Source organism: Mus caroli, unplaced genomic scaffold (genome assembly GCF_978045245.1).
Source record: "Mus caroli unplaced genomic scaffold, Mus_caroli_1 scaffold_15, whole genome shotgun sequence".
Taxonomy (NCBI): Eukaryota; Metazoa; Chordata; class Mammalia; order Rodentia; family Muridae; genus Mus; species Mus caroli.
In genome coordinates this window covers 44276629-44302236 of record NW_028227270.1, presented here as the reverse complement: position 1 = coordinate 44302236, position 25608 = coordinate 44276629, and the positions used below count along the sequence as shown (strand labels likewise).

The 25608-nt window shown below is 35.5% G+C and overlaps 1 protein-coding gene across 6 annotated transcripts in view; it reads right to left on the bottom strand.

The window, feature by feature from the left end:
• Positions 1-25608, bottom strand: part of Slf1 (SMC5/6 complex localization factor 1) — a 92896-nt gene that overhangs the window by 55045 nt on the left and 12243 nt on the right. For 4 of the 6 annotated variants that reach the window (XM_029468203.2, XM_021180152.3, XM_029468204.2 and 1 more), the window contains 8 exons: positions 20551-20713; positions 14539-14667; positions 13124-13267; positions 12072-12215; positions 9484-9618; positions 2880-2933; positions 1710-1868; positions 817-980 (listed from right to left, as the gene is read on the bottom strand). In XM_029468203.2, the coding sequence (XP_029324063.1) occupies positions 817-980; positions 1710-1868; positions 2880-2933; positions 9484-9618; positions 12072-12215; positions 13124-13267; positions 14539-14667; positions 20551-20713 (1092 nt within the window). The remainder of the gene's footprint in view (positions 1-816; positions 981-1709; positions 1869-2879; positions 2934-9483; positions 9619-12071; positions 12216-13123; positions 13268-14538; positions 14668-20550; positions 20714-25608) is intronic. The other 2 variants (XM_029468205.2, XM_029468207.2) reach the window with 2 other exon arrangements.

Here is a 25608-nt window from a genome sequence, read left to right as displayed (position 1 = left end):
TTTAAAACTTAAGTTCAGTGGACTGAACACAGGTCCTCCTGATCCTATGGGAAGCACTTTACTGACTCAGGCTCAAGTGTTTATAGCAAAAGGACTAATACTTATCTCATCTACACTTATTACTCTTTAAGATATGCTTCTTCCCAATTATTTTGCAACAAAACCTGGGCATTATCTTAAGAAATTTACAGAGACCAGACCTTTGCATAACTTCTATTTTTCCCTTATATGAAGGAAATTTGTGGATATATAAAAACAAAAGAAAACAAACAAAACAGTCTACCCAATAAAAGAAGACTTTCCAACATATAGTAGAAATCATAAAATTATGAGCTTAGCTAGAGAAAAGAAAATGGAAAAGAGTCCTGGAAACACTTAGAAAACAAAGGAAGACCTAGAGATATGACATGTGGGGAATAATGACATATCTGGAAAACAAGAGGTCCTGGTTAAGAGTCAAATGCCTATTTAGAATAATATAAACCCCTAAAGTAGATATTGTACTTACTGATAAATATTTATGTTTTTGATGACTAAATTTGGATACTTACACTCAATAACTTTTCTTTGAAAATTATACAAATTGAGATTTTGGAAAGAATTTAGAATTTGTTATTATTTGGAGTCTACTTTATATTCTTAGTATGTTTACAAAATATTGACAAATACGATCAACATAATTTGTCCTTTTTATAAGTTTTACAATACAAAACACAAGCATTCATATTTTCCTAAAAGTATGAAGATATCTTTTAAAATTAGTATCTAAAACACAGTGTCTAAAACACAATATCTAAAGCACAGTAAATGACATACCTGATGAGCACCTCCGTGAAATCCCAGGCTCCTTTCATACAAGTTGGACACTGAAATAGCTCTAAGTAGTATTTTAACATGGCTGGTGACTTCCAAGGAGGATGCAGATGAAGAAGAGCTGATAATATATGAAAGTATCGACCAGAAAATGTGTCTAATTTATCCTATTATTTAAAATAAACAAATAAATACATAAATAAATAAAAATAATGTAGTTAACACAGTTTTATCAATTAATTTAGTTTAAAACTAGAACAGTAATTCTAGTCTACCCTTGCAATCTACACATCAAAAAAAAAAAAAAATCCTAACTGTTAGGGTAGCACATATAAAATTCTCATATCATGATTACAGTGATCATCGAGTTCCCAAAGATCATTTTAAAGGAAGTCAAAGTGGAAACTCCTTATATACAAGCTTTGCTCATCTTCAAAATTCCTGTAGCATCATAGCTGCTGTGATATAAGCCAGTACCCTGCTGAAAATGATTGAAAGCCTCTTCTCCATAGCTGCAGCTTACTACTCCTATGAACTAAGGTCATTTAGCCTGGATACCACAAATAAAATGACACTCACTGGAAGCATTTGAATCACCATAATCCAGCATTTATGTTACAGTCACAGAAAATAAAGTCATGTAACATTTATTTTCTTTTTTCAACTGAACAATATTTTTTCATACAATAAATTCTAACCATTTTTTTTTCTTTTTCAAGACAAAGTGACCTTGGACATTTTGAGATAACAATAAGGTAAATCACACAGAGTAATTACTGAATATAGTTAAAAAAACAAAAAGTGAAAAGAATGTATTGAAAAAAATTATAAAATATATTCAGTTTAGCATTCTTTGAAAAAATAAAAAAGATTCTAAGTGTACAGGGTATCCTTACCTGCAGAACATTCTCTAGAAGGGCATGGAGAAGGCACACAGGAGGGATATAATGAGCTTGCAAAGAGGAAAGCTCTTCAATGGCTTCTTTAAAGAACTGTCCCTCTATGAGGCTTTCAATTAAGTTTAATATTCCTCTAGGGAACTCTGAATTTTTAACCTAAGGAAAAATAATTTTATGTCTGAAAGAAGAAAAGTTGAACTCTGAGATCAGATCTTGACCAAATAAAAGACTCTCATTCCCTCATCTGTAATATAAATGACTCCCGTCCTTACTACACAACAGGTAGCACCTTTAAACCGTTCTGGTCCAAAACAAACAATATGCATTACTGTATTTTATAACTAGAAGACATGCAAAAATGTTATTAGCTGTTATATTATTATTCAGTAAGATAAAATATTCCTGTAAATAAAATCTTAAAGATAAAGTGCTTGCCTTCCAAACTTGAATATGTGAGTTTGATAACTGGAACCCATATTAAAAAAAAACAAAACAAACCACATAGTGGTTCATATTTTTAGTCTTAGTGCTAGGGAGGTAAAGGCATGTAGCTCTTTGGAGTTCATTTAGCAAGAACATACTTACAAGTTCAAGGCAATTGAGAAACCCCGCACCAAATACACAATACAGATCTGGATATAGTAAGAAATATGAAAGAATCACAAAACAATTCTATGGATTTATATAGATAACTGAAGTGTTTCAAAACACATTGCTCTTTGGTCAAAATATTTCTAACAATGGAAATATTAAACTTAGTAGGTTATATATGTGAATGTGTAGGTCTGAAAAAGTTATAATATTTAAATGTCATAATATGACATTTAAGTTTCAAAATTAAATGTTAAAAATTTCTAAAGACCACATGGAATAATGCAATCCATTTAAAAAAATGAATAGTGGTAAAGAAAATACAATACTTGGAAGTGATAAAACAAGCCTTTAACACAAAAGTAGTATTTATAAAAGTTGTAAAATATGAAAAAAGAATATATATTACACCAATAATAAATACCATGTACGTTTTTATTATTCTCAACACTATTGACAGCTGTGTTGAAAATATTTTGCAACAGGATAATGCTTCCCCACCCCATTTCTGTTACAAGCAATAAATAACCATTTTTGGGGGGGGGGGCAATCACCATCAAACTTCAAATGCCTTACCTCTACATTGTATACAGGCTGTTTATCTGCGCTAATGCAGCTGTATCGGACAGCCTATAAAATAACCATATAATTACATTTTAACAGTTTCAATTGAAAATATATTTCAGCTTACAATGCACAAAACCTTAGAAAGACATTCAAAACAGATTAGTAACTTTCAACACATCAGAATAATAGCATTCCCAAGAGCAGAACAATTCTATTGACTTCTTATATAAACTAACTTCCTTTCATTGTTTTTTTCCTAAGCATTTTTTTTTGGTGGGCATTTTCTTCATTTACATTTCAAATATTAACCCTTTTCCAGGTCTACTCTCTGGAAACCCTCTATCCCATCCTCCCTCCCCCTCCCTCTATGAGGATGCTCCCCAACCCAATCACCTACTCCCACCTTTCCGCCCTGGCATTCCCCTACACTTGGGCATCGAATTACCTCAGGCCCAAGGTACACACCTCCCACTCATGTCCAAGAAGGCCATAGTCAGCCACATGTAAGGCTGGAGACATTGATTACTCCATCTGTACTCTTTAGTTTAGTCCCTGTGAGCTTTGGGGGGTCTGGTTGGTTGATAATGATATTCTTCCTATGGGGTGGCAAACCACTTCAGCTCCTTCAGTCCTTCCTCTAACTCTTTCATTGGAAACACCATGCTTAGTCTAACAGTTGGCTGCAAGCATGCAGCTCTGTATCTGTCAGGTCAGGCTCTGGCAGAGCCTCTCAGGAGACAGCTATATCAGGCTCCTGACAGCAAGCACTTCTTGGCATGCTCAATAGTGTCTGGGTTTGGAAACTGTATGTGGGGAAGTCTCTGGATGGCCTTTCCTTCAGTCTTTGCTCCACACTTCGTCTCCATACTTCCTCCCTTGAGAATTTTGTTCCCTCTTCTAAGAAGGACTGAAGCATCCACACTTTGGTCTTCCTTCTTCTTGAGCTTCATGTGGTATGTGAATTGTAGATTTCGTATTCCTAGCTTTGGCACTAATATACATTTATCAGTGAGTGCATACCATCTGTGTCCTTTTGTGATTAGGTTACCTCAAGCAGGTTGATATTTTCTAGTTTCATTTGCCTGCAAATTTCATGAAGTCATTGATTGTTTTTAATAGCGGAGTAGTACTCCATTGTGTAAATGTACCATGCTTTCTATATCCATTTCTCTGTTGAAGGACATCTGGACTGTTAACAGCTTCTAGCTGTTATAAATGAGGCTGCTATAAATATACTAGAACATGTCCACACTTTGGTCTTCGTTCTTCTTGAGTTTCATGTGTTTTGCAAATTGTATCTTGTATCTTGGGTATTCTAAGTTTCTGGGCTAATATCCACTTATCAGTGAGTACATATCATGTGAGTTCTTTTGTGACTGGGTTACCTCACTCAGGATGATGCCCTCTAGGTCCATCCATTTGCCTAGGAATTTCATAAAGTCATTCTTTGAAATAGTGGAATAGTACTCCATTGTGTAAATGTACCACGTTTTCTGTATCCATTCCTCTGTTGAGGGACATCTGGGTTCTTTCCAGCTTCTGGCTAATATAAATAAGGCTGCTATGAACATAGTAAAGAATGTGTCCTTCTTAACAGTTGGAACATCTTCTGGATATATGCCCAGGAGAGGTATTGCGGGATCCTCCAGTAGTACTATGTCCAATTTTCTGAGGAACCACCAGAGTGATTTGCAGAGTGGTTGTACAAGTTTGCAATCCCACCAACAGTGGAGGAGTGTTCCTCTTTCTCCACATGGGACCAAAGCACCCATGGAAGGAGTTACAGAGACAAAGTTTGGAGTTGAGACGAAAGGATGGACCATCTAGTGACCGCCATACCCAGGGATCCATCCCATAATCAGCCTCCAAATGCTGACACCATTGCATACACCAGCAAGATTTTGCTGAAAGGACCCTGATATAGCTGTCTCTTGTGAGGCGATGCCTGGGCCTGGCAAACACAGAAGTGGATGCTCAAGGACAGCTATTGGATGGAACACAGGGCCCCCAATGGAGGAGCTAGAGAAAGTACCCAAGGAGCTAAAGGGGTCTGCAACCCTATACGTGGAACAACAATATGAACCAACCAGAACCCTAGAGCTCGTGTCTCTAGCTGCATATGTCTCAGAAGATGGCCTAGTCGGCCATCATTGGGAAGAGAAGCCCCTTGGTCTTGCAAACTTTATATGCCTCAGTACGGGGGAATACCAGGGCCAAGAAGTGGGAGTGGGTGGGTAGGGGAGTCGGGGGGAGGGTCTGGGGGACTTTTGGGATAGCATTTGAAATGTAAATGAAGAAAATACCTAAAAAAATGATAAAACATTATTCCTTGTTATATGTTGGAGATTTTTTGGGTGTATACCCATGAGTGATATAGCTGGGTCCTTAGGTAGTACTATGTTCAATTCTCTGTTGAATTCAATAAATAAATTCAATAAATAAATAAATAAATGTTCAATAAATAAAGTTTGTAATACCAAGGGGCCTCTCTTCCTAGTGATGGCTGACTAGGCCATCTTCTGCTACATGTGCAGCTAGAGATATGAGCTCTCGGGGTACTGGTTAGTTCAAATTGTTGAACTATGGGGTTGCAGACCCTTTCAGCTCCTTGGGTGCTTTCTCTAGCATAGAACATCCAAGATACAATTTGCAATACACAAGAAAATCAAGAAGAAGGAAGACCAATGGGTGGATACTTCATTCCTCCTTGGAATAGGGAACAAAATACCCATGAAAGGAGTTACAGAGACAAAGTTTGGAGCTAAGATGAAAGGAGACTATCTCACCTGAGGATCTATCCCATAATCAGCCACCAAACCCAGACACTATTGCATATGCCAGAAAGATTTTGTTGAAGGGACCCTGTTATAGCTGTCTCATTTGAGGCTATGCCAGTGCCTGCCAAATACAGAAGTGGATTCTCACAGTCATCTATAAGATGGAACACAGGGCCCCCAATGGAGAAGTTAGAGAATGTACCCCATTTTTTAATAGGATTATTTTATTCTCTGGCATCTATCTTCTTGATTTCTTTGTATATATTGGATATTTGCCCTCTATTGGATGTTGTTGTTGGCTGTTTTGTCTTATTGACAGTGTCCGTTGCCTTATAAAAACTTTGCATTTTATGTGGTACCATTTGTCTATTTTTGATCTTAGAGTATGAGCCATTGGTGTTGTTTGGGAAAATTTCCTCTGTGCCCCATGTGTTCGAGGCTCATACCCACTTTCTCTTCTATTAGTTTCACCATATCTAGTTGATCCACTTGGACTTGAGCTTTGTACAAGGAGATAAGAATGGATTGATTTGCATTATTCTATATTATGACCACCAGCTGAACCAGCACCCTTTACTTTTTGAAAATGCTGTCTTTTTCCAGATAGATTTAGCTTCCTTGTCAAAGATCAGGTAACCACAGGTGAGTGGGTTCATTTCTGGGTCTTCAGTTCTATTCCACTGATCTACCTACCTGCCACTGTAGCAATACCATGCTGTTTTTAATCACAAAGTGCTCTGTAGTACAGCTTAAGGTTAGGGATGGTGATTCCCCTAGAAGTTCTTTTATTTTTGAGAATAGTTTTCACTATCCTGTTTTTGTTGTTGTTGTTATTCCAAATGAATTTGAGAATTGTTCTAAGCCTATGAGAATTGAGTTGGAATTTTTATGGGAATTTCATTGAATCTATAGATTGCTTTTGGCAATATGGCCATTTTTACTATATTAATCCTGCCAATCCATGAGCATGGTAGATCGTTCCATCTTCTGAGAGCTTCTTGGCTCTCTTTCTTCAGAGACTAAAGTTCTTCTCATACAGATCTTTTGCTTGGAGTCACATCGATATTTTCCATTTGTTTATGACTATTGTGAAGGGTGTTGTTTCCCTAATTTCTTTCCCAGCCTGTTTATCCTTTGAATATAGAAAGGCTACTGATTTGTTTGAGTTAATTTTATACCCAGCCATTTTGCTAAGGTTGTTTTTCAGCTGTAGGAGTTCTCTGGTGGAATATTTGGGGTTACTTAAATATACTATCATATCATCTACAAATAGTGATATTTTGACTTCTTCCTTTCCAAATGGTGTCCTTTTCGTCTCCTTTTGTTGTCTAATTGCTCTGGCTAGGACTTCTAGTACTATATTTAATAGATAGGAAGAGAGTGGGCAGTCTTGTCTAATCTCTGATTTTAGTGGGATTGCTTCAAGTTTCTCTCCATTTAGATTAATGTTGACTACTAGTTTGTTGTTTATTGCTTTTACTATGTTTAGGTATGGGCCTTGAATTCCTGATCTTTCCAAGACTTTTATCATGAATGGGTGTTGAATTTTGTCAAATGCTTTCTCAGCAACTAATGAGATGATCATGTGTTTGTTTTCCTTTAAGTTTGTTTATAAACTAGATTGTGTTGATGTATTTCCACATATTGAACCATCTCTGCATCCCTGGGATGAAGCCTACTTGATCACTATGGATGATTGTTTTGATGTGTTTTTGAATTTGCTTTCCAAGAATTTTATTGAGTATTTTGCATCAATATTCATAAGGGAAATTGGTCTGAAGTTCTCTTTCTTTGTTGGGTCTTTGTGTGGTTTAGGTATAAACATACTTGTGGCTTCATAGAAGAAATCGCATAGTGTTCTTTCTGTTTCTATCTTGAGGAATAGTTTGAAGAGTATTGGTATTAGGTCTTCTTTGGAGGTCTGGTAGAATTCTGCCCTAAACCCATCTGGTCCTGGGCTTTTTTTGGTTGGGAGACTTTTAATCACTATTTCTTTAGGGGTTATAGACTGTTTAGATGATTTATCTGTTCCTGATTTAATTTTGGTACCTAGTATTTGTCTAAAAAATTGTCCATTTCATCCAGATATTCCGGTGTTTTTGAATATCCTGAAGATTTTTTGAATTTCCTCAGTTTCTGTTGTTATGTCTCCCTTTTCATTATTGGTTCTGTTAATTTGGATACTGTCTCTGTATACTCTGGTTAGTCTGGCTAGGGATTTGTCTATCTTGTTGATTTTCTCAAAGAACCAGCTCCTGGTTTGGTTGATTCTTTGTATAGTTCGTTTTGTTTCTACTTGGTTGATTTTAGCCCCGAGTTTGAATATTGCCTGCTGTCTACTCCTCTTGGGTGTATTTGCTTCTTTTAGTTCTAGGGATTTCAGGTGTCCTGTTAAGCTGCTAGTGTATGCTCTCTCCAGTTTCTTTTTTTGGGGGGGGCACTTAATACTTTGAGTTTTCCTCTCAACACTGCTTTTATTGTGTCCTGTAAGTTTTGGCAAATCATGCCTCCATTTTCATTCAATTCTACAAAGTCTTTACTTTCTTTACTTCTCCCTTGGCCAAGTTATCATTAAGTAGAGAGTTGTTTAGCTTCCATGTGTATGTGGGTTATGTGTTATTTTTGTTGTTATTGAAGACCAGCCTTAGTCTGTGGTGATCTGCTAAGATGCATGGGATTATTTCAATCTTGTATCTGTTGAGGCTTGTTTTAGGACCTACTATTTGGTCAATTTTGGAGAAGGTACCATGAGGTGCTGAAGAAGAAGATATATTCTTTTGTTTTAGAATGAAAGGTCTCATAGATATCTGTTAAATCCATTTGGTCCATAACTTTTGTTAGTTTCACTGCATCTCTGTTTAGTTTCTGTTTCCATGATCTGTCCACTGCCATGAGTGGGTTGTTGAAGTCTCCCACTATTATTGTGTGAGGTGTAATATGTGCTTTGAACTTTAGTAAAGTTTCTTTTACAAATGTGGGTGCCCTTGCATTTGCAGCATAGATGTTCAGAATTGAGAGTTCATCTTGGTAGATTTTTCCTTTGATGAGTATGAAGTGTCCTTCCTCATCTTTTTTGATAACTTTTGATTGAAAGTCAATTTTATTCGATATTACAATGGCTACTCCAGCTTGTTTCTTGGGACCATCTCCTGTCATTTTTACTTTAGAAATCTAAAGTTGTCCATTGTCCTTAGTATTTTAATACTTAAAAATATAAGGGAGAGATCATTTTCTATAAGAGTCTAGAGCTGCATCAAGTTTTCTCAATAATCACACATAAAAACTTTTAAAATATTTGTACTTGTAAATTTTCAGAAAAGATTATAGTGAAATATATATATATATATATATATATATATATATATATATATAAAAGGTATCATCCTGATTCCACAAAGTTCTATAGAGATCCCCAATAAGCAAGACAATCGAAAACATTATGAAAAAAGTAATACACAAGGAAATACATAAATTGTCCTTGAAGCCATAAAATACAGTGAATTTTGTGACTAAAAAGAGTTATAAATTCCAAGAATGATAATTCTCTGGCTTGTACTCTGGAACTACAAAGGCTTTTAGAAAAACAGGGCACCCTACTTTAACAAGAAAAATGTAAATCATCTACTATCAAATTCTTTCATTAACCCATCAGAGATGCAAAGAGTCTAATGGAACAAACTAGATTGTTATAGATATCAGACTACAAGTATTCAGTCACACATCGTAGTAGTCGATAAAAACCAAGTTTCTGAATTAAAACAACCCCTAATTCAAACATACTTATCAGTCACTTAAATCTTAATGTAAAGAAAGAGTATTAATGTGATAACCTTTACCTGAGCTCTATATATGTCCCTGTATATCTGCTTCTTTAAGGCATTTTTTATTTCATTGAGATCCATAGTTGTCTTGACATCCTTGGTCTTTGATTCTTTGGTACCATCAGTAAGAAGAGAATTCTTCATTTCTTTCTGCATACATGTAAAGAACATACTGCTCTAAAAACAGTATTTAATACACATAAAAACACAAGACTACTGAAAAATCCACTAAAATTTTACAATATATTACTTGCTATTTAGAGGTGCGATTTCTTTGGATTGTTTTTGATCACAGGACCCTGTGAATGCCTGAGGGCTAGACCACTGAGCTACATCTTTAGCACCTAAAATATTCTTTCATTTGTACTTATCGTAAAATCTCAGTTGAAACACAAATTAATTTATGTTCTTTATACTTCTAATATACATAACCCAAAGGTAACTTTATATCCACTACTTAAGTCTACCTAGCATGTTTTCCTTGGCCCATAACATGAGTGAGGCATAGTTTTGTGCTTCATATCAGAAGTTTTCAACATCATGTATCACTAAGAAGCATTTGATTTTCAAGAACTTCAGGCTTTTGAATTTTGGATTTAGAAGGTACAATCTATATACCATATTCTGGGTTGGAATGTAAAACACAGTTATATTTTAAAAAAACCATATCTAAGAAAAATATGCTTTAAAAGAAAAAAATTTTATTATAAATAGTCCTGTATCCAACTAGTAAAAACAAACAAACAAACAAACAAAACCAAGAGTAGAAACAACATTCTCATTTGGAGATATTTTAAAAACTGCATGCAGATGTAGTTTAAGGTGGGGTTTTCCATTTTAAAAAACAGCCATAACAGTGCTTCTCCAAGAGCCTTCAGACACCAAACAAAAAGTCTAATACCAGACATGACAAGACCTCTTCTCAGTTGATGGCCAGGGCTGTCCCGGAGACTTCCAAAACATACAGCCTGCTTCTATTGCCCTTGGTTATCTGTATCCTCCAAGAGATGGATGGTAAATCCCTACTGTTGAAGACATACTTCAGAAATTTTATGCAGGTTTCAAAATGAGGGAGGAAATCAATAGTCCTATCCAGCTATGAGACCTATGAACCACATCAACAAACAACATGCCACAATAATCTTAAGGATGTAGTAGTAGCACACATACTATGGTAGGAAGCAACAATTCAACAAGAGGAATACTATGCCTGGTACTAGAAATGTAAATAACTACTTAGTGCTGGTGAAGTCAGGGTAATTAGAGAAGAATCTATACTTTTAATTTACTAAGTCAGCATAATATCTACAGCAATTTTATACCCTCACACAATGGTAGTTTTCACCTCTTACCAAGGAAATCTCTTTGCAACAGAGAGACACCACTACAGAAAACCACATACAATCAATATGCAGAGTTGTAGATTCCAGTCCCATCACCTACAAAACCTACCTAAGGCTCAGGGGACTTAGAGGAAGAGGAGCTGAAAAGATTTTAGAGCCGGGATGTACTGGCTAGTTTTGTGTCAACTTGACACAGCTGGAGTTATCACAGAGAAAGGAGCTTCAGTTGAGGAAATACCTCCATGAGATCCAGCTGTAAGGCATTTTCTCAATTAGTGATCAAGGGGGAAAGGCTCCTTGTGGGTGGGACCATCTCTGGGCTGATAAGTCTTGGGTTCTATAAGAGAGCAGACTGAGCAAGCCAGGGGAAGCAAGCCAGTAAAGAACATCCCTCCATGGCTTCTGCATCAGCTCCTGCTTTCTGACCTGCTTGAGTTCCAGTCCTGACTTCCTTCAGTGATGAACAGCAGTATGGAAGTGTAAGCTGAATAAACCCTTTCCTCCCCAACTTGCTTCTTGGTCATGTTTGTGCAGGAATAGAAACTCTGACTAATACATGGGGGATCAGGGAGTTTATGTGAGACTGTGTATCCTAGTAGTATCAGAAGATACGCCCATAAACTTTACCAACATGACTGCCTAAACATGACTGGAACAAGGGAAACACACCAATGGTATGCCAAACTGGATAGGGGAAACCTCCCCAGGCCAAATCACACATCGCCCAGTGCCAAAATCTGAGTCCTAAAAGCATACATGCAATAAGTAACATTCTATGGAAGAGGTTATATCTAGGAATATATATACATACATACATATATATATATATATATATATATGTATATATATATGTGAAATAATTAGTGAAAATGAGTGTTATTAACTTGAAGGAGAATTGGGAGAGGCAAATGACAGTGTTTGGAGACAGAAAAAGAAAGGAAAAATGTTTCTATAATTTGAAAATTATTTAAAATGTTAAAAAAGAAATTCACTCCTCTTCCAGATTTCTTTTCCTTTTGTTTAATTTATGAAAAAAAAAGCAGCTTAATTTGAGAATCATGATTAGCCCAAATTTCCATATATATTCATATAAAACTATTTTACTACAGATAGTTAATTATAAATACTAAGTATAAATACTAAACTAAACCAAGAGTTGTTCTTAAGTATATAGAATTTAATACAGCACACAACCTTACTAATCAGATTACCTGCCTAGGTTATGAAGAAAAACAAAAGTCAAATATGCTATAATCTCACCTGGTCTCTGTAATGCCCACGCCTTTTAAACATACTTCTAATTGTATCATGGGCATCATCAGTTTTGCAATAACCTTCTTTTTTGTTCTGTTTCCTCAAAATGTAACTCCTTTGGATATTTTTATTCTTTTTCTTAGTTTCTTTCTGTATTTTGACCACAATTAAACAAACCAGAAAATGAATTAAATGTTACAAAATCCAATAGATTAAAACAGGGGGCTTTGCAAATACAATATGAGTATGATTATAACATATTAATCAACAGAGCTCTGCTCTATGCAACAGGCATAGTTTGTCCACTTGCAAGTGTGTTTACAGTAGCAAAAACGAAATAAAAAAACATAAACATTTGGGAAAACAGCCAAGCATCATGGAGAACAAGTAACATACATTGTCCTTATGATCAATAACTTCATTACTAGGAATACATGCTCAGCCAAAGAAACCCCTCAACATTTGTACCAAGAGTCACACAAGAGAATATTCACTGCACACTGCAGAACTGTTTGATAATTTCAAATAGCCAATCAAAACAAAACAAACAACAGTCTAACCCATCCCCTCAAAACAAACAAACAAGCAAACAAACAAACACCCCAAAAGAAACCCAAATGCTTATGAACACAAAACTGGATGAAGTTTAAAAGTGTAACACAGTCAAACATCAAAACATGTATGTGAGGGAAATGTCTACGAATAACTGACCTATATATATTCATTAACAGTCATAGCTAACTACTGTTTGGAATTCATCTAATTGGAAAAACTAAAATGAAATACAAGGAGAATTAACATAAATTCTAAAGTAAGGAATACTTCTGGGTAAAATGGAAAAGATATAGTTAGGAAATGACACAGAGATGGCTTAACAGTTACTAAGACTGATTCTCTCCCAGGCAAAATGAGTTCATAGACATTTTTTTCCTTCAAAAACAAACTACATAAATGTGTTATACCACTTTGATACATGTGCTTTGCAAGATCTACTGTATTTGGTAAATTTAGAAAGGATCTACAAAATAAAATGAATATTTTAATTTGTGAAATTTTACCTGATTCTCAATTCCATGTCTTCTGAGTGTATTTCTCTTTTTAACAGATCTTATATATTTTCTGAAGTCTTTGAATTTTTTTTTGTGAAGTTCACTCAGAACAAATCTATTACTAACATTTTTATTATGATTTTCCATTTTATTCTGCATGTATATAAAAATAATTATACTCTTGGTTATATTTAGTATAGCTTCACCACAACTAATAGAGGTCATAATAAAAAAAAATTCAGGAAAGTAGGTTTATAAAACACACATGAGATTAAACTTAAAATGTAAAGTGAATTTTAATACATCATTCTTATACAAAACAGACCAGAAAACATATGCATTATTTTGCCACATTTTATATGTACTAAGTTACCAGATGTACTTACTAATTTAATCCTGAGTATAGAGTATTACAAACTATTTTTAGATATGAAAAATTTGTTAGTTGTATGTATATTCTCCTATATTTATTTTAATAATTTCTTTATCTTTTAGAAAAAATATATTTTTCTGTTTAATTAAAAACAGAATCAACTGTGGTAACTTCCTTAGTTTACACACTTTTGATACATGTAAAAACTGTTCATATGAAGTTAGATTGCACAAATCAGACACATCAATTTAAAAATTCTCTTATGAAACTTGCAAACATGATCACAGAAGGAAGTCTAAAAGGGCACACAAATATCACTGTATTCAGGAAGACGTGGAGCAAAACTGATAAAGTATTTTAATTCTATAAAGTTTTAGCCAATTATGTCATGTTTGTCTTTTTAAGAAACTGGGGAATTAAAAAACTTTCAAATTTCCTACCATGAATACAGTGAGTTTCAATTTACACATAAAAATCTTTCAGTTACACTATTAACTACTGAGTTCTGACTTGATAAACTAACAAAATAAACATATTAAACATAGCATGAAATGAACATTTGCTTTTCTACACTAGAACTAATATTACTTTTGCTGTTGTTTATCACTAATGTCTGAAATATTGTTCAAGAGCTGCAGTCTTCCTGCTTTTTTTTTTTTCTGTCGTCTGGTTTTTCAAGTGAATTCAGAATAATTTGCTTTACACTTTTTGTTCTATGCATGCAAACTCCATATTTGACTTTATATTGCTTATGAACAGTGCTCACAGCTGAGGAAACACTCTATAAGGCACATGCTACATTAAGCATACAAACGTTTCAAATAATTAGCATGTGCTGAGAATATAGCATATGTGAGGAACTGTACATTTATGGCACATATAAATTATTTCAAAGGGTCCTAAAACATAGACCTACACAAATTTTCCATTCTACTCAATTCACAGTCTAACAATGTAGGTTGACATGCAGCTTTCAGATCTCAAACAGGCTCTCTTCTATAATTCTTTAGGAAAAAAATAATCAGAGAATTTCTAGCTCACAAAATTTTACCTGAGTTCTATACATGTTTTCTCCAGCACCTTTCATTTCAAGAAATTCCACGTCATTTCTTTTTTCTTGATTGTTGTATTTGGTCCAATCAGAACTGATTTGGGAATCTTCATCATTCTGAATTTCTTTCTGTATGTGATAAAAATTCTTTTAGGCCATTAAGTAAGTGTAATAATGTTATTATGCATAGCTATTGCATATAGTTTATGGACTTTAACTTAATATACAATTGCATATAACTTTCAAGCAGCTCCTCCTAAAACAAGGTTATTAAACACTGGCAAAATACTGCAATAGGCCAATACTTACAGCAAACTTTCCAAATAATAGTGATTTCTACATGGTATAAAAATAAACAAACACCCTCTCCTCCAAGAATACTTTGTCTAGTAATTGGTATTTATTAAGAAATCAAGGGCAAAAATATTTTATATAGCCTTGTAAACATTAAGATTACAACTCATATACTAAAAATTGCCCACCTATGAAGAAACTGCCTTGCCTAATAATAATCCTATCTATGAGTTATAAAGAACGAACACAATTTACACAGTCCTGTGCTAGTAATAGTTACAATTTAAGGCTGGTAAAAGCTCAGCCAGTAACCTATAGGCCATATAAGCATAAAGACCTGGATTCCAACCCTAGAATCCAGACACATAAAATAGCCTTGTCTGCTGACACACACTTAAAATCCCAGCACTTGGGAGGTCGAGACAGGTTCCTGGGGTTTGCTGGCCACCTAGCATAATTTACTTGGCAAGGTCAGGAAACCCAGTCTCAACAAACAAACAAAGAAACAAACACACAAAAGAACAGAAAACACAAATAAAACAAAACCCACAAAACAAATAATTAAAAAAAAAAAAAAAGTGGATGGTTCCCAAGAAATGCTATCCTAGGTTAACAGCTAGCCTCTATACTCACAAGCTGGCCTCTACATTTAAAAGTGGACCTATGTGCACCTACATATACCCCTACAAGGTACAATCTAAACTTGTCAAGTTGTGGATAGACTGTTTACGTCTTCAGTCTTTGCTCAACTATATGCAAAAGCCCACCGCACTGTTCCACTGTATATAATAAATTCTAAGCTTCAGGAGTACCGAGGCTTCTCTATTTGAGAGTTCAGACTACCCAATTCACAGCTTTTCTGTATCCATCTGTCTGCCATTTCTTTGTTCCCTGAATGCCTACAGTGAGGTACATATCCCTGGAGCCATGGATAGATATGGCTTTCCAAGGGACAATGCCTGAAGATGATCTCTTGCCCACACACACACACACATACAACACACACACATACACACACACACACACACACAGAACATATGTGAATGTGCACACCCAAGGCCTGCCAAGCTCAAGCCAGACAATTATCCCAATACTGGGGTGGGAGTGGACACGTAGTTCCTATGCTTACCTGAAGAACTATTGGCAGTTATTAGGAGCTGATTAAAGAAGAGTAAGTTTTCTGGTATATCAACTCCATTGTAAGCCTAACACCAAGAGTAAGTGGACAACAAACTGGACTCCATGGATTGAAAGAGAGAGAAAGGAACGAAAGAAGGGGGCAAAGAGAGGGACAGTGAGACTAAGTATACAAATAGGGTACGTAGGGAGGTGGGAGTGAATCTGGAGGAGTTGAAGGTGTGAAGATGATCAATATGCAACTTACAAGTCTCAAAGAAATAATGAAAATCTTATTTAAAAAATCTTATTTAAAAAGAAAAGTTTACTATAAACCCTTCTCTAAACTGACAATACCAGATTTCTAGAGATTATTTTAAATATATACATTTGTTACTCCTTATTTATAAATATTTGTTTAGTAGCATCAAGCTAGATTTTAAACATTTTAGGTTTTTCTCCACAATTTAGACTATTTTATACAGTGCAGTGTTCTATATCAATGTCTAACTAAAAGCTGCCAACTCAGCAAGTGTACTGCGCGTATGAAGCAGGATCACAGTGGCTCTGTTAGGTTAGTTACTTTCTTTCAGATGTTTAACTTAGTTTACTCTCTTGAATTAGGTGTTGCTATACTCTACTCTCAAGGCCTAATTCTAATATCCAGCCAAGGCTTTTGTCATTGAGTAAAAGAATCCATGAGACTGGATTATGGAATTAATAACAAGATTAAGAACATGAGGAGTTAAGCAACAAACAATAGTGTTTTGAAGGCTTAGATCTTAATACAAACTTAGAGCTTTTGAAAAAACAAACAGAGTTTTGTTCTAATAGAGCTCGTCCAGCTCACGGAGGCCTGAAAATCTCTATGTAGCTTTGAATGGCTTTGAATTTGTGATCTCCTACTACAGCCTCCCAGAGGCTGGGATTCTAGATGAGTGACACTCTGCCTGCCTATTACTTGATTTTTTTTTTGAGTGGTGGTGGTGCAGCTTTTTCTTTTCTTTTTGGAGACCAATAAAACAATTCCATCATTTCAGCTTTCTCCACTCTCCAAACCCTCCTTGCGTGTTTTCACATCCATGGCTCTTTGTTCACTAATTATTATATGCACATATGTATATGTGTACACACTCCAAACAACAACCTGTTCAGTGGCATAACACTACTTGTATGTCTTCAGAGCTGACCATTTGGTCTTGGGTAAGGAATAGTTGTGTTGTTCTTCCAGGTTATTTCTCCCATCCCCAGCATCACTTAGTTGGCTATGGCTCTTTGTGGACATCTGAAGCCTACAAGGCTTTTTCCCACACACTCTGGGACGTTATTGGTGTTGTCTTTGTTCATGCTATGCAGTCAGGTTGATGAGTCTGTATGAGTGTAGCTTCTGACATCAGTCAAAGGTAAGATCTGAAAGAAAACTCCTAATGCTCTGGATCTTAGAATCTTTCCACTTCCTCTTCCTCAGATTTCCTAAGCCTTAAGTGCAGGAGAGTTTTATGTTTTTTCCCATGATTCTTTAATGGGGATTTCATCATTAACAATTATCTTATGGTTTTGTTTAAAGCTAGTGCATAGTTTTTTAACTACTTACAGAAAAAGTTAGTGACTAAAACCTAAAAATACTACAAATGGGAAGTGTGGCAAATGGAGTTGAGAATATAGATTTTAATAAAGAAACAAAAGTTATTGAGTGCTCCTTTAGTCTGATAATATGACAATTATGGGGTGTTGGGTGATTTATTTAATTCACTGTACCTCAATTTCATCAACTCTACCTGGAATGATTATAAACCAATCACATAGAAATAGACATTTAACATGAAGGAATGTAAAGTAATTAGCATGGTGTCCATGGTGATCACTCTGTTGGCACAGAGCAGCAGAGCTAACAGCTCTCACAATCACAGCAAGATTAGGACTTAACTTTCACACACTAAGAACATACTACTACACATACTAGTGGCAAAGAACAAGTGATTCCTTGATGTCTCAGAACAAGAAAAGTATAAATCTAGGCAAAAACATTGTTTAACTCAGAAAGTCCCTGCAATTCATCCTAATTCCCTTAAGAAAAAATTTGTGTGTATATGATGTGTGTGTACATGAACCATGGTAGAGGTGATAAGACAAGTTGAGGTGGCATTACCTTCTACCTTGTTTGCTTTTGTATATAAGAGGCTAACTGGCCCACAGGCTTCCAGGGAGTCCGATCCTCATCACTCATCTCACCTGGAATCACAGATGTGTGCTACCATGTTTGGTTTTACATGGGTTCTAGAGAGTCTGAACTCAGGTCCTCACACTTTGCCCAGATAGCCTTCTCCTCAGATCTTAGTTTCCTTAAGTAGTCAGTCCAAAGTTTAAGCATTCTCCTATCTGAAAAACTTTCTTAGATCAACAATTAATATATATTGGTAATTTTGTCCCTCTGTGTTCCTTTACATTACATATTCTTTTTAACTAATCCATATTGTACTAAAATTGAAATTAATAATTTCCGTGTTTTCTCCATTACTAAATATTAAAATACCTCAAAGATAGATATCTGCTCGTACTCATTTCATATCTATAATGCATTGCACAGTAAGTCTTCCACCTAGACTAAATACTAAACTTAGCTTTCTAAAGTTTTAAAATGTTAAACACAATAGTATTTTTGGCAGTTATTTTTTAACTAAGCCAATTTCCATGACATTTTAAAGATGATACCATGACTCTTAGATGATACTTAAAGAAAGTATATGAAGTGTACAATAAGTTCTATGCCACAAGATTGAAAGTAAACATTCTCATATTTCCTAGATGTAATTGCATAATAAAATAAAAATTAAAGATGACTTTCAATCATTGGTGGCACAAGTATTAGAAAACCTACTGAAACTAACTCAACATGACAATTATCAGTGTATAAAATGGCAACAAAGGCCATAAAGTTTTGAGATATATCCAGAAACTCAGGCATCACCAAGGGTTCTTTTTGTGTGTGTTTGTTCATGTGTAACACACTCCTGCTGTCCAGGTTAGCCTGGAACTTAATGTTCTTTGTGTTTCAGCCTTCAGGAGTTCTGGAACGATAGGCACCTACCTATCTCTAAGGCTATGTTAATCATCCAGATTCTATCTCAACATTCTGGTATCTTTTTTAGTCTTAACTATTCATGATCAAAGAATAACTACTCGTAAAAAAAATATTTCATAATCTTATCTAGAGAGGCAAGCCTGCTGGTGGCTTTTTTCTTTAAGAATGAGGAAGAAATATTTTAACTGTCATATTTCTTACTGTGTCCCAATGATCTGATCACATGCTCATTCCTAGGGCAATCACTGTCAAGGATTAGGACTTTTTCCATAGTTCAAATAGATACATTCCATGAACTAAAATCAAATTTCCAACATACCATCACAAAAAAAGTGAGTATAGAATGATGAATTATGTGTAATCTCAGAAGATTCATATAACCTCTATAATTTCTGTTTATCTAGCAAATATGAAATGAGAATCCATGTGCTGGGCTCTATGTAAGGTGACTGGGGCATAATTATAAAAAGACAAAGTCAAAAGTAGAATATCATTAGAAATTTATTCTAGCTGCAAAAGATTTGATGTTAGAAAAAAATGAGCAGCAGTTTGACTCCAAAATTATTAGAAATAGAATTGAAACAACTTAGCAAGGACTGGATACAAGAACATTAGAGAAGGGAGGTTTTGGAAAGTGACTCTACATCTCTGGGATTCTGTACCATTAGCAGGGTATAATACCCACTGAAGTGAGGTACAGTGGAAGAAGCACGCCTCTCCTCAATGGTGATGAACCCCTGAGCTCCTGTTCTCACTTATCTACTAGGAGTTAGTTCTCTCTGGAGTTTGATTCCTGTTCAAAAACTTAAGAATTGGTATTACATGACAAAGAAGGAAGAAGGAGGAACAGGACAGCAAATTATTTCTAAATCTTAGAAATATTTCTCTTTCCCAAAAAAAGATAGTTGCCTTAAATTTATGACATGCAATTTATGGTACTTATTATAGTTTGAAAATAAAATAATTAAAATTTTAAGCACACGTCACTAAAGCATTTATGGGAAAGTAAAAACTGAAAATAAAACAAGTTTATACCTAATCTGCTTTTAAATCTACACCTACATTTTTGGCTACTTAAGAAATTGAGAATAAATGCCTTAAAACATACTATTCTCATGTTTCTAATTATTATATTTTCAAAATTTAGAACTCAATTTTAATATAAATAGTCCTCCGTTTCTATGTCTAAATCCATTGATTCAACATAATGATTATATCCAATCTCTCCTGAACATGTACAGGTTTGTAGTTGTAATTACACAGATGCAACAACACCAGGTTATGAAGTATTTACATCCTTGCAGGCATTGTAATAATGTAGAGATAACTTAACATATACAAAAAGATGGATATAGATGACATAAAAATTCTATGCTATTTTACATAAAGGACTTGAGTGTAGAGCATCTATGAACTTTGGCATCCAAGGGGGAGCCTGGATGTCTTAGGACATCTTTATTTCTTTCATTTAGTACTTCATAAAAAGAAACTCAAAACTCTGTAATACTTATTTTACTTACCTCTAATAGAAAATCTCCTAAATACTGAATTGGATAAAATGGAGCCTTAAAGTTTTCTTGCTCTCTTTCAGCACTGATTCTTGCATTACTGGCAATCACATGTGTTATCCCACTTGAAGAACTTTTTGGTAAAATGATATTTGCCTTTCCAGCCTCCAAAACTCTAAATAAAAATGTAGATTAAAAAAAAAAGAAAGAAAAGAGAAAAGCAAAGCATTAGAAAAATTGAGGTCATTCAGTCAATCACCAGTTACTTCTTTAGGGATAGGAATAGAATTTCTTGAATAAAAGGTCATTCCTTTAGGACTATGGACAGTTAACACCTATAATACTTTCTTAAAACCTAAGATATTTAAGACTCTTGCTATCCTTCTATCTTTCTATTTCTTCATATTAGACTTTTTAAAAAATGAAACACGAATATTAGCATAAACAAATCACAGCAAAACTAAAACAATGAAAAAAGTTTAAGAAATCAGTCGTCCTGGAAGACAAAATACACCTCCTAGGAAATCCTTGTGAACCTCAAACACACACGCAAAAACACATACACACACACACAAACACACACAAAGATACCAAGACTCTACTAAAAGTCCTTTAAATGCCTAGTCTTTGGCTAGGCTTTCTAGCATATAACTAGAATCATAGAATTTGAAGAGGCAGAGGCAGAAGCCTAAATTTGAAATCACCCTGAGGTGACATGAATAAATTCTAAGCCAATCTGGGATATAAGATCCTTTTTCACCAATCAAAACAAAACAAAACAAAGAAAAAGCGCTTAAACTTATATTAAGAAACAGTTTTACATGAGGACTCAGAAGATATTACACATATAGACATATATATTCAAATGTGAATTATTGTTTTTGTTTCTTTTTAGGATCTAGAAAGCAACAGAGGCCATACCTCATCTTGAACATATGATAGAATCATGGTATTAAGCTAATCAAGCATGATAAGCCCCGTTATGAACAGTAACTATTTCACTTTTGCAGAATAAAAGAAAAGAAAAAGAACAGAAGAAAACATAACAATGAGGTAAGTTCTAAAGAAAGTTGATGGCCATGTATAGCTAGTGTGACAGCTCATTACACTGGCAATCTGTCCCAAGAAAATATGTCTTCACTTGCATATTCTTAGTCACAGGACTTTCATGAAAGGGTAACTTACAATAAAGGGTAAGTTAGACTCAAAAAGAAACTTCCTAGGTGACGGTAGTGGTGCCAAACCTCAACTCCTTTGCATGACCCTTCAGTCCTGGGATGTCAACTACAACTAAGGCTGTACATTCACCAATGGCCTACCCTGGCCTCTCACAGTGCCAAGCCTCAGTTGCTCTTCACTATCATGTACAGCTCCTGCAAGGCGTACAACCTTGGCTATCTCTGGAACATCTCTGTACATTCTTTGTTCTACCAGAAAACACTTTCCAGAAGATTTTAATCCTGTGATACTAGTCTCTTCTTGATCTCCATTAATTTCTTAGGTCTAGCTAACCAGCATCAAATGTCTCAGTAGTCCCTTCTATTCTGGACTCTAAAGCTAGAGCTATGTGTCCAAAGCTGCCAAGTTGTGCTACTTGCTGGGGCTGGAACATGCCCCCTGGCTCCACCTTGTTCTATTACTTTTTCAATGCTGGGATTAAAGGTGTGTACCAACACACCTGGACTTAAGCTTTTCTTTGCCTAGAACTTGTTCCATCCCAGGCTGGCCTTGAACTCAGAGATCTGTTTGGTTTTATCTCCAGTGATTAAAGGTATGTAGCACCATGCCTGGATGTAAATTTAGCTGGATAGGATCTTGCCCTAATGTCCTAGTCCCTTTATCTGTTATCTCCTAGAATGTAGAATTCAGTTCCATTCAGTTCAGTATCCAAATCAAGGATAAAGTATAATCCTAGAAAAAGCCTCAACTAGGCTTTTAATTGTTATTCACACGCTGATTCTAACATGCGTAAATTTAAAAGGTCTACAAAAAGTTTCAGAAAATATTGAAGTTGATGATTCAAGCTGATTCCAAGATTACAATAAAACTACAGTAACAAAACAGTGGATTGATGATGGGAAGCAGAACTGAGTATGACCACCCAGACCACAAATTTTAGGAACATCAATACGCATAGCCACTGAGAGAAGCAATCGTGCCAAGAGAAGTCCGAGTAACTGTACCCTACCACAGTGCTTCTTCAAGGGTAAGCAAATGTGACCCTGTTGAGTTTTGTGGTTATATTATTCCTCTGGGAGAGAGGTCAAGATGAAGGTTTCCTGGTTACCATCAGAGGATGTGCTGATTTGGGAAAGGTTCTGTCTTTGTGGTTTGGAAAAGGTGATTAAGGTATTTATACCTTCCAGAGTTATATGGATCAGATATGACGAAGGGAGATCTCCAGAGGCCTAGATTCCAGAGAATCAAACAAAAAATATATCTCGATGATACTAAAATTTTGTTTTGAGATGTATGTATTATAGAATGCACAGTCTTGGTAAATTTCCTTGCCAGACAAGCTAAACTGACCTGCTTGAACTCCTGATGTCCTGGACTTCAGTTGGATCCAGTCACGCACAGACATCAGAGACTAATCAATCCTGTTTTCCCTACCCTTCCTCACCCCGCTTCATAATGTCTCAATGCCCATATTCAGTTTGAAGAAGATATGAAGAGTTGTTGACCCAGTTCCCTAGGCTTTGGGGTGGATAGGGTTATTAATAGGTTGTCTTTCTGGGGAATGTAGCAATGGTCATATTTGGAACAGTGAGGGAATAGCTTAATTTGTCTGTATAACCATAATCTCATTTGGTAGAAATCTTTATAATTGCTACTAAGTTGAAGTCATAAGTTCTTATTTGGTACAGAATTTATTTTGATGTAAGATTAAGGTTATCAATGGTATAAATTTCTTCTGTTGATACTAAATATTTGAAAGTACAGGGCTTAGACCCACAGTCCTTATTTGGCTGTTATCTGAGATGTTTAAGCCTGTGAGTTTAGGGTCAAATAGCAAATTCATAGCTCTGAGTTCATTGTTAGGGGGGTTTCAAGATTTTAACTAGAAATAGCTGAGAGTAGCTAATGGATGACAGTCCAGATTACTTCACACAGATAGTTGGTTTTCAAAATGTCAGAAATCCACAGAATGTGATGTTTAATAATATTTATTGATTTGTTGCTGAGACTAGTCTGCTCCTGACAGTTTTCCCTGTCTTGGATTCAAAGAAGAAACTGAGCATCTTAGAGTTACTCCAATTGGGGCAAAACAGCCACTAGGCAAGAATTACCTCATTTCATCTACAGACATAATACTGTCCAAACAAAGGACACAATTACAGATTAGGACAGCTTGATTCTGCCGAGACAGAGTAGGCTAGTCCTTAATATTCTAAGTCTGTTGGGTGACCATGGCCAGTAGGCTGAAGACCAAAGCTCCAATGTGTTGAAGTAAGGGACTGTCCAAGTGATCAGTGGTCTCTATAAATTGGCTAAGTTTTAGAAGCTGTGTTAGGCTTCCTATATATTTTCAGTTAATATCAGCTGTTCTTGGATTTCTGATGGGGTTGAAAAACTACATACTCTTCTAGCCAATCCAGGCTTTTTACTTTGAGAGGAACAGATCTGTGAGGATGGTTTTCAGATGGCATTCAATCTAAAGCTAAGACATAGCCAGGTCTTGGCTTTAGATTAAGTCTTTTAAGTTATGATAGAGCACAATGTTCAACTTTTTTGGGGGGCCAGGGGGGGGGGGGGTTGAGACAGCTGTATAGCCCTGGCTGTCCTGGAACTCACTTTGTAGAGGCTGGCCTCGAACTCAGAAATCCACCTGCCTCTGCTTCCCGAGTGTTGGGATTAAAGGCGTGAGCCACCAAGCCTGGCCACAATGTTCAATTTTATTGGCAAAAATGTTGGACTGGATGTTAGGTCTATCTTATACCATATAATTTACCAAATGGTAATAGTTGTGCTCAATTTACATTTTGAGAGAAAGTATTTTTTTAATTAAACAGAGAGGGTGAAATGTTGCAGGATTTTTCCTGTCCAGTCACATTAGGGCAGTGGGAGGCTTGTGACTAGACAGAAGGGAGGCAGAGGGAGGAGTTGAGGAGACAGGAAGAGAGGTCTGAAGAGGAGAGAGAGAACAAAAAAAGAGGAGAGAGAGAACCAAAATGGAGGCTGACGTGGTGTTATCAAAAGGTTAGAATAATCATTATCATTTGGCTCTGAATTATAGTATTGACTCTTGTAAATTGTGTTATTATTGATACATTAATCTGATTGGCTAATTAAGCATTAAGAGTCTTGATTTTACCAGGTAATCGGGTGTTGAGATGGCTAACCAGGGGTGTGTGGGGTGTTGAGTGAACGCAAGAGGAACTCCAGGACCCCATCTGAGAGATGGCCTGGTGAGAGCCATGTGGCCTCACAGGGCTGAAGAGTTGGTGGGCCCAGAGACTTAGCTATTGAGATCACCTGGCACAGGAGCTAGCTCTGGCCTGGCAGCACTGAGAGTTAGCGGGTTCATTTTTTTAATATTTCCCGCAACTATTTTAGGAAACAATTTAAAATTTTTTGTAATGTTCAATATAAATTTACCATTTCAGCAAACAATTTAGTTTGTAGATACTTCTTATGAGAAATGAATTATGTCTACATGAATAATTATTATCAAATATTAAAAGCAGCCTAACTAGCAAAGACAAAAACCTCCCAAATACCCATCAAAAAGGAAATAATAGATTACTATACATTCATACAGTGAAACATACACACAAAAAAATTAATTTTTAAAAAAAATTTAACAAATGATAAATCTCATAACTATAGTACAAGGCAAATGATGATAGTTCAAATAAGTATACCATTCAAACATATCTTAAAACATTTAAAGCATAATAATAAGAAAAGAAATCTGTGACTGTTTGGTATTGGTGGTCCAGAATTAAAAGTAAAAGGATACAAGAGAACATTAAAAGTTAAAGATCTTGATATAGTTAGGCTAACATTACTATATAAATTTCTCCAAACTCACCAACTATATATATACTTAAGATGGGTGCATCTTAT